The sequence below is a fragment of the Heterodontus francisci genome, chromosome 15 (genome assembly GCF_036365525.1).
Source record: "Heterodontus francisci isolate sHetFra1 chromosome 15, sHetFra1.hap1, whole genome shotgun sequence".
NCBI classification, from domain to species: Eukaryota; Metazoa; Chordata; class Chondrichthyes; order Heterodontiformes; family Heterodontidae; genus Heterodontus; species Heterodontus francisci.
Genome location: NC_090385.1, coordinates 83789291 through 83799492, shown reverse-complemented (window position 1 = coordinate 83799492; position 10202 = coordinate 83789291). Strand labels below are relative to the sequence as shown.

Sequence of the window (10202 nt, the reverse complement as noted above, 5' to 3'; positions counted from 1 at the left end):
GGCAACATCCTGGTGAATCTCCTCTGCACCCTCTCCAGTGCAATCACATCCTTCCTATGGGGTGGTGCCCAGAACTGTACACAGTACTCCAGCTGTGGCCTAACTAGCATTTTATACAGCTCCATCATAACCTCCCTGCTCTTATATTCTATGCCTCGGCTAATAAAGGCAAGTATCCTATATGCTTTTCTAACCACCTTATCTACCTGTGCTGCTGCCTTCAGTGATCTATGGACAAGTGCACCAAGGTCCCTCTGATTCTCTGTACTTCCTAGGGTCCTACCATCCATTGTATATTCCTTTGCCTTGTGTAGTCCTCCCAAAATGCATCACCTCACACTTCTCAGGATTAAATTCCATTTGCCACAGCTCCGCCCATCTTACCAGCCCATCTATATTGTCCTGTAACCTAAGGCTTTCCTCCTCACTATTTACGACACCACCAATTTTCGTGTCATCTGCGAACTTACTGATCATACCTCCTATATTCACATCTAAATCATTAATGTACACTATAAACAGCAAGGATCCCAGCACTGATCCCTGTGGTACACCACTGGTCACAGGCTTCCACTCGCAAAAACAACCCTCAGCCATTACCCTCTGCCTCCTGCCACTGAGCCAATTTTGGATCCAATTTGCCAAATTGCCCTGGAACCCATGGGCTCTTACCACTTTAACCAATCTCCCATTTGGGACCTTATCAAAAGCCTTACTGAAGTCCATGTGGACTACATCAACTGCTTTACCCTCATCTACACATTTTGTCACCGCCTCAAAAAATTCAATCAAGTTAGTCAGACACGATCTCCTCCGACAAAGCCATGCTGACTATCCCTGATTAATCCCTGCCTCTCCAAGTGGAGATTAATCCCGTCCCTCAGAATTTTTTCCAATATTTTCCCAACCACTGATCTTAGACTCAGCAGCCTGTAATTACCTCGTATATCCCTGCTACCCTTCTTAAATAATGGTACCACATTCACTGTCCTCCAATCCTCTGGTACCTCTCCTGTGGCCATAGAGGATTTGAAAATTTGTGTCAGAGACCATTCAATCTCCTCCCTTGCCTCACATAACAGCCTGGGATACATCTCATCTGGGCTGGGGATTTATCCACTTTTTAGCCTGCTGAAACAGCTAATACCTCCTCCCTTTCAATGCGAATTTGTTCAACTATATCACAAACCCCCTCCCTGATCTCTACACCTACATCGTCCTTCTCCATAGTGAACACAGATGAAAAGTAATCATTTAAACGTCACCTATGTCCTCTGGCTCCACACACAGATTGCCACTTTGGTCCCTAATGGGCACTACTCCCTGGTTATCCTCTTGCCTTTAATATACTTATAAAATGCCTTAGGATTTTCCTTTATCTTGCCCGCCAGTGTTTTTTCATGTCCCCTCTTCACTCTCCTAATTAGTTTTTTAAATACCCTCCTACACTTTCTATACTCCTCTAGGGCCTCCGCTGTTTTCAGCGCTCTGAATCTGCCATAAGCCTCCTTTTTTTTCCTGATCCAATCCTCTATATCCCTTGACATCCAGGGTTCCCTGGACTTGTTGGTCCTACCCTTCACCTTAATGGGTACATGTTGGCTCTGAACTCTCACTATTTCCTCTTTGAATGACTCCCACTGATCTGATGTCGACTTTCCTAAAAGTAGCTGCTCCCAGTCCACTTTGGCCAGATCCTGTTTTAACATCTTAAAATTGGCCTTCCCCCAATTCAGTACCTTTATTTTCGGTCCATCTTTGTCCTTTTCCATAACTACCTTAAATCTTACAGAGTTATGGTCACTATCACAGAAATGTTCCCCCACTGACACTTCTACCACTTGTCTGGCTTCATTCCCTAGGATTAGGTCCAGCACCGCACCTTCTCTTGTAGAGAAACAGTTCCCATTGATAGAAAGGTCGAGAACCAGAGGACTCTGATTTAAGGTGAATGGTAAAAGAAAAAAATTGCAGGGCTAGGGGAAAGGGTGGGAGAGTGGGACTTGCTGAGTTGCTCTTGCAGAGAGCCAGCACAGATGTGACAGGCCAAATGGCCTCCTCCTGTGCTGTAGCCGTTCTATGGTTTCATGATATAGATAGAATTTATAGCACAGAAGCAAGACATTAGGCCAACTGGTTTGTACTGGTATCTCTGTTGTGCACAAGCCTCCACCTGCATTATTTCACCTAGCCCTGTCTGCATGTCTTTTCAAGGATATCACTAAGGTTTCAGCAAACTGTGAGTGATTGCATGAAATATAATGTGAAACTAGGGGAAATATTTTCACCCCTTCAGGCTTGGGAGGCTCTAGCACAGATGAGTTTACAGTCATTTTAAAAAAATCTGTAATTAAAACATGTTATGTCAAAAAAGGTGTATTAAAAATGAAATCTACACAATTTTCTTAAGGCTGATAGCCTTTTCAGGAGGCTGAACAGATCTTAGTATATGAAATCAAATGTAACCATAGTGCAAGCTGTGTTTTTCAGTTGAGTGAAAGCATACATTTTGGTGTATGATTCAGCCCATCATGTATTTACATCAGGGCACCATGTGATGAAGGGAAAGAAAAGACTGTTTAAGAATGGGTGTTGGCTGGAGCACACAAGCATTTGGCACTGACGTGGAGACAATCAGCTACAAAAACCAGATGATTCATTCAGGGAAGTTCATTACTTGACCAGAAAGTGTAGGAGGGAGTCACAAACACCTGCTCTAAAATGAAGGACAGACTGGAGGAGCTAATGAAAACTGCAAAGGAGAATCTTACAGAAATTGTGCTTGGTGAAATTGATAACCCAATGTTTGAAGGAGCAGGATTTAGTAAATTTGACCCATTTTTTAACGATGTTTCAGCCACTTCCTCAAACCTCAACAAACTGGAAGAGCTCATTTATGAAGTTCAAAAGAAGCAAACGAAGGTGCTTTGTGGGACTGATAAAAACAGTATATACAAGGAAAAGCAACATCTGAAAGATGCCACGTGTGAGTTGACTCACCAGGCCAAGATCATTCAGTCACAGCTGGATGAGATGAAAGTCGTACTTTCACAGAAAAGGAACGACGCAGAGCTGTCGGTTGAATACAGGATTCGCCAGTGCCAATTTAACGCGCTGTCAGCTCGCTATCGGGAGATCTTATCTTCTCACTACAAGAAGGAGACTGAATACGTTGGCAGGTTGAAACAGCAAATAGTTCGTCAGACTCAGCTGGCAGGCTTGCAACTGAAGGATGAGGATATTGACTATTTGGTGGAGAATCTTGCTGCCCCACAAATTGTTGGCCAGGACCTGGAGATCCTGAAAGCCAAGGAACATCTGGCTCTTGCCCATGAGCGCCACAAGCAACTGCTGGTCCTTGAATCTCAGATAGCTGAACTACATGGATTCTTCCTGTACTTTGAGGTACTGGTGACTGAGCAAGAGGCTGTAAACAGCATTGAGTATAATGTACTGCGAACAGTTGACTATACTTCGCAGTCGACAGACCATGTTAAAACTGCAATAAAGTATCAGAAGAAATCTCGAGTTACTGCAGCGGCGGCAGCAATATTGGGCCTGTGCATTTGTGCACCATGCATTGCTAAGTTGTCATTTTAAAAACAATCACACAGCTCATGATTTTTCAAGCTGTGGTCTTGGAACCTAATGAGTCCTTGGAGATATCCATATCCCCCCTCTGGGGCAGTATGTCTGTCATTGGATTTCTGTGCATTATTGACTTGCTAGCACATTTATTTCTGTTGATCCATATACTAAAGATGAAGCAGTGTTTCTGAATTGGGCACCTGGGAGTGTGTTAATGTTTTCACAGGGGAGCCTAGGGTTACGTCAATATTTATTCTGGGTTCCTGGGATGTGCCCCAATATTTATGGGGTTTGTGGGAGCATGCTCCTATTAATTAGGGTATTATCCCCAAGATAGACAAATTTGAAAATCACTGATACAGTTGACAAGAGACAATTAGTCTATACCTGTGTTGTTAACTTTGCACAATTCCCACGGGATCTTTTTATATCGATGATAGTTTCCTTGAGTTAATTGAGTTTTCATTTTATTTTAAAGATGATTTCTGTATGTTTTGGGAGTTCGCCCTCCAACTTTCCAAGTTCTTAAGAGTGTATCAAAAGCTAGGGTGAAAAACATGACTGTTAACTGTCCTAAACACTGCCAATCTTCTGCACTGATAGACCACTTACTTGCTATTATATGCTGGTCCACACCTTTGTGAAGCTCTGCAGCTTTTAAAAAATTCATTCTCAGGATGTGAGCATTGCTGGTGAGGCCAGCATTTATTGCCCATCTCTAGTTGCCCTTAAGAAGGTGGTGGTGGGCCTTCTTTTTGAACTACTGCAGTTGTGTATTGTGAAGGTGTTCTCACAATGCTGTTCAGCAGGGAGTTCCCATATCTTAACCCAGCAACAATCAAGGAACAGCAATGTGTATCCAGCTCAGGATGGTGGTGATTTGGAGGGTAACTTGGAGATGATGGTGTCCCCATGCACCTATTGCCTTGTGCTTCTAGGTGATGGAGGAATGGCATATATGACCAAGGTGGGATGAAAAAAAATAGAAACTGAAACTGTGCAAATACTCATCTGCCATACCCTCTCCAGTGCAATATCTATCTATAATATATTAAAAATCTTGCATGTGTGTGCACTTTGGGCTGGAATTTTGATCCCAGAGAGGTGGGACCAGAGGCGACCCAAGGGGACAAAATCAAAAATAGGTGTGGCCATCAACTCTCCGATGTGGTCCCGCCTCCCATCAGTTTTTGAACAGGTTTTGGGACCTGGATGCTGACAAGCAGCACTTGAGCATGCAAATAAGGCAATTAACAGCCACTTAAAAGGCTGTAAGCGATTTTTGTTCTCAGGTACAGGGACCATGAAGGGAAGTGACCACGTCCCTGAATAGGAAGGGGTAGCCAGTGGGGAGAGCCAGTCATGGAGTTGGGTCCATTTAGTATGAGTGAATTAAAGGGGAATGGCTGAGAGAGCTGCTCAGGCAGAGATACATAGTGCCCAATATGTGTGCAAAGGTAGCACAGAGGTAGCTCTGTAGGCACTAGAGTACTTGGTAGGGAGTGATCCCACAAGGGCATAGTAGGAGGTTCAGGCAGCCGTGACCTCACTTCTGGAGGCAAGGGTGGACAAACGTGGAGATGGGGCTGAGCTACTCGGATATGGGATGAGGAACAGCCACTCACACAACGAGTGCAGGGCAGTGCTGCTGAAGCGTGCAGAGGTATTGGACGATTTTGTCTTCACCACCCCTAATTGGGTGTTCAACTTGCTGTCTGGCCATTAATAAGTCTGCTCGTTTAAAATCACGTTACTCATCACACAACGTGAGGTCAGGACCCGGAAATGTGTCCAACGTTGGTGTCCCGACTGCGGATCCAAAATTCTGCCCCTTATGTCAACTTTTTTCTATGTATAAATTCCTTTGTCCATATATTGTAATGAAAATGACTGTAAACTTCTCATTGCTGTAATTACACCTTTTCCTCCAGTTCTGGTGCTGCTGTACCATAACTATACAATTACCAGGAAGGGTATAATTACAGCGTGCCATGTTTACATCGGCAATGTTCATTTTAAAAGTAGGCATAGGTATTTATATTAGAAATATAAAGATAGAAATGTACGGCATTAAAAAGAAGGCTGAACTCAGTCTGGGTACTCTTGTCCAAATGTCCAGCACCCTATAACCTTGGTTTGCTTGAGCAGATCATGTGGCCTTGTCTCTCCGTGCATCAATACCATGGGAAATCTTCTAGTCTTGACAAATTTTTTTCCTATTGCTATTTTACAGAGATACTGAGAAGGTCCAAATACCAGTAAATGCAATCAAAACTGTTTTAGTCACAGTACAGACAGGAGCAGAAGGGTCGCAGAAGATGCTTTCTGTCTCAACTAATTTTGCATTCACTACATCCGCTGTTTATAAGTGACAAGAAAACATAATCTGAATGTGAACTGGGTGTCTCTGACCATCTGCCAATTCACCAGAAGAATTCCTAAAAGGCCACTTTCTATTGTATTGTGTATACTGACAGAAGGGAAAGCACATTATTGTGATCTTTGAGTTTGTTTTTACTACTGTAACAGTTCATGATTTTGTGGGAAAAATGTACAGGAGCATGGAATTAGATTCCCAAAGTCCCTAAATGCTATGTAGTAAAATTGGAATTTACTCGGTCACTGTTGACCAAAGCCTGTTAGAATAAGAATGGAAGGATGCGATCCCAAATTATGAGGAATACTCTTGGAATCTCTTGTAACAGAAACAGAATTTGACCTATTCTGTCACCATAAATCAGTGACCTTGAGTATAAGTCTGTAATTTAACAATGCACATGAGCTGTGTAATTAAGCAGATAAAAAACTAAAAAATGCTTTAGTCTATATGTCACTATCTGATTATTCAATGTTAAATTTTGCAGAGCAGATTTATTTGTAAAGTGTGCAGTGGTTAACAGATGGAATAATCTTCCAAGTAGTGTAATAGAGGCAAAATACTCTGCGCTCACTTGAGAGGCAGTTGGATGGTGTAATCAAGAGGATTGTATATTTATATGGAAGTGTGATTTAGATGGGCCAATGTCACTATGTGATCAGATTTGCTCCCTTCTTTATGGCACCAGATGTGGTAGAACTAGTATTTGTGTTATAAGGAGAGGACACTGGCAGTATGAGTAATTCACCTGAGATGTCACCTCTTATTGCTTTCTAAGAATTTATTTGAATCAACCCCAGCTCACACTAAACCCAAAGATTATAATACATTTCATCAGGTCTTGCACAAATTGAACAATGGAAGATCGCATTGATCCTGACTTCCCATCCATTAATTTCAAAGGAGGCAAAACTCCTAAAACTATTCCTCCTCATTCTTCTCGACCTGCCTGCAACCTTTGACACAGTTGATCACACCATCCTCCTCCAACGCCACCCTACCATTGTCCAGCTGGGTGGGAAGGCACTGGCCTGGTTTTATTCTTCTCTATCTAATCGTTGCCAGAGAATCATTTGCAAAGGCTTCTCTTCCCGCTCTTGCACCGTTACCTCTGCTATCTCCAAGGATCTGTCCTTGTCCCGCTCCTAATTCTTATCTACATGCTGCCCCTTGATGACACCATCTGAAAGCACAGTGTTAGTTTTCACATGTATGTTGATTACACGCATCTCTACCTCACCACTATCTCTCTTGAGTCCTCTACTGTTGCTAAATTATCAGACTGCTTATACGACATCCAGTACTGGATGAGCACAAATTTCCTTCGGTTAAATATTGGGAAGACTGAAGCCATTGTATTCAGTCCCTGTTCCAAACTCCGTTCCCTAGCTTCCGACTCCACCTGGCAACAGTATGAGATTAAACTAGTCTGTTCACAACCTTGGTGTCATATTTGACCCCAAGATGAGCTTCCAATCACACATCAGTGCTGTCACTAAGGCCACCTATTTCCACCTCTGTAACAATGCCTGACTTCGTCCAGGCCTCAACTCATCTACTGCTGAAACCCTCATTCGTACCTTTGTTATCTCCAGACTTGACTATTCCAACACAGTCCTGGCTGGTCTTCCACATTCTACCCTCCATTGTCTTGAGAGCATCCAAACCTCTGCTGCCCATGTCCTTTATTATGGATAGGAGAGGAATGATAGGAATGGCTCCCCCTATTCACCTCTCGACTGACGGTGAAGACAGCGGGCTTAAAAAAGTGTTTTAGCCCTTGAGAGCTTTAATTGTCAGGAACAGACAAATGACAGGTTTTCTTGTAAGTTTTAAAAGAAAGATAAATGTTTATTGTTCAAAACCCAAATATACACAACTGCACTCATACTCATACAGATAAACACATACACTCAAGAAAAGATTGCGATTATAAAAGTAGCATGCGATTAGCTCTTATGATTTCAAGAATTCTCTGTTACACTTGCTTTTCCCCGGGGTGAAGACTTGAAACGATGCAGGCCTGCAATTCTTTTTTGCCAGCTGAAGAAAAGCTCTGGAGGTTTATGAGGATGGATTCGCTGTTGTTTTATGTCCGCAGGAGCAGATTTCTCTTGTTATACTCCGGTCAAGGCTCAATGGCGAAGCCCTGGTACAGTTCCTCAGGTGACGAGTTCAAGGCCAACTCAAGTCTCTGCCTACATGAAGCTGGTGGTCTTAGGCAGGGTCTTTACTCTTCATTGGTACAGATGTTTTCTGTCCTCTCTGTCTGCCCAGAATGTGCCTTATTAAAACCCCTAATCAGAAACATAGTTTCTATCATGTGACCAGAGCATCTCTTTCCATTATTCTTATAGTTTCTGATGATTAGGCCATTATCAGACAATGGAGTTCAGGTATCAGTTATCCACATACCATCTTGATAAAATAGAGCTTTTCACACCCATTTTCTGGATTTCAAGCTTGGAGTCGAAGAGTCTGCAACGGTATTGTGAACCCAGTCTTTTTTTATTTAGTTGGAGAAATGCAGCCATTACCACAGAAAGGGTTACTTGCATTTTAATGACTTCTCAAAGATATGTCCAGAAAGGTCATTTCCATTTTCATAACTTTGCCAAGACTGTCCCGATATGACAATTAGCTTGGGGTTCTTGCAGTTCCATGTGTATTAATAGAAAAGAAAAGGTCACCTGACCTCTCAACTCCATTTTGTTTTACAGGAACGTGCCCATTTCAAGTTTACTTCATAAGTTCATGTTTATCGTTCATAAGTTTATATTGCATGAGCATGACATCTTACACTCTCTAAGTTCCATTCACCTATCATCTCTGTGCTTGCTGACCTACATTGGCTCCCAGTTAAGCAAACCCTTGATTTTAAAATTTTCATCCTTGTTTCTAAATGGCTCCATGGCTTTGCCCCTCCCTATCTCTGTAATCTCCTCCAGCCCCACAACCCTCTGAGATATCTGTGCTAATCTAATTCTGGCCGATTGAGATTCCATGACTAATCGCTCCACCATTGGCAGCTGTGCCTTCAGTTGCCTAGGCCCTAAGCTTTGGAATACCCTCACTACACCTCTCCACCTCTCTACTTTGCTTTCTTCCTTTAAGACACTCCTTAAAACCTATCTGTATAACCAAGCTTTTGCTTATCTGACCCAATATCTCCATTATGTGGCTTCATATCTTGTTTTATGTTGCTCCTGTGAAACACCTTGAGATATTTTATTATTTGAAGGCGTTATCTTAATGTAAATTGTTGTTGAAACAGAGGGTTACACCTCCGCAATAATCTGATTTGTGCTGGTAGTGCAGGGCCTTATAAAATGATGGCCTGGAGTGTGCGCTGAGAGGTTCACCATTATTGAGAACTGGAACGGCACCATAACTTCTGGGGATCACAGAGGCACCGAAAACCAAAAGTTGCTGTGTACCTCAATGGGCTCCAGAGGAGTGTACAATGGGACCAGTGCTGCATGAATTTGAGCTAATTGCCCACAACTTGCACATATTTTTATATGCCTTGCATTCGAGCTGATATTAGCAGGTGTAAAGACTGCTGGGTAGCAGATTAGACAATTAACGTTACAATAAGCAGAAGGCACTCAGCGAATCTTGATCTAAACTTTTAGCCCAAATTTAGCGGGAATAAACTTTTGTCAGACAGGGGTGTTGAATGCTACAGTCTGTTTTCCATTTTTATGTTCTTCTTTCTTCAGTTCCTGACTGAATGCATTGTATGTCTGAATTTTGATTTATCGCTAAAATTTTTAGAAGTTTTGCCTTTGCACTTTATGCCTATTGTGTTGCTCACATTGGTCTTTTCAATATAGCACTAGTTATAAAAACATTTTTAGTTTGTACGAATTACTCCACTCTCTTTTTCCAACAAAAATGAAGTTAAGGCCAGTTTTAACTTTGTGGTTAATTTGACAAACCCCATCAAACAGTATAATTCAAGGTCATGTTGACCTGACCTTTTTTAAATGAATGCACTGAGGGTCCTCATTAAGGAAGAGGTTGTTTAATGTAACCTCAATGTTGATTTTTTTTCCCCTTGTTCCTGTGTTCTGAAGTATTTTGGTATTTCAGATTTGTCTGGGAAATCGGATAAATATAAATTGTGCAGTTACCTATCAGGGGACACTGGGCTGAATTTTACCGTCCTCTTGATGCTGCGGGTCGCGACGGGGGTGGGGGGGGGGCCGGTAAAATGTTGCAGGGAGAGGCCCGC

At 42.4% G+C, this 10202-nt stretch overlaps 1 protein-coding gene across 1 annotated transcript; it reads left to right on the top strand.

The window, feature by feature from the left end:
- The first annotated feature begins 2721 nt into the window (after positions 1 to 2721).
- LOC137377437 (syntaxin-3-like) lies at positions 2722 to 3600 on the top strand. Its single transcript, XM_068047016.1, has one exon. It carries the CDS (start codon positions 2722 to 2724, stop codon positions 3598 to 3600), a length of 879 nt encoding a protein of 292 aa, XP_067903117.1.
- Positions 3601 to 10202: the final 6602 nt, after the last annotated feature.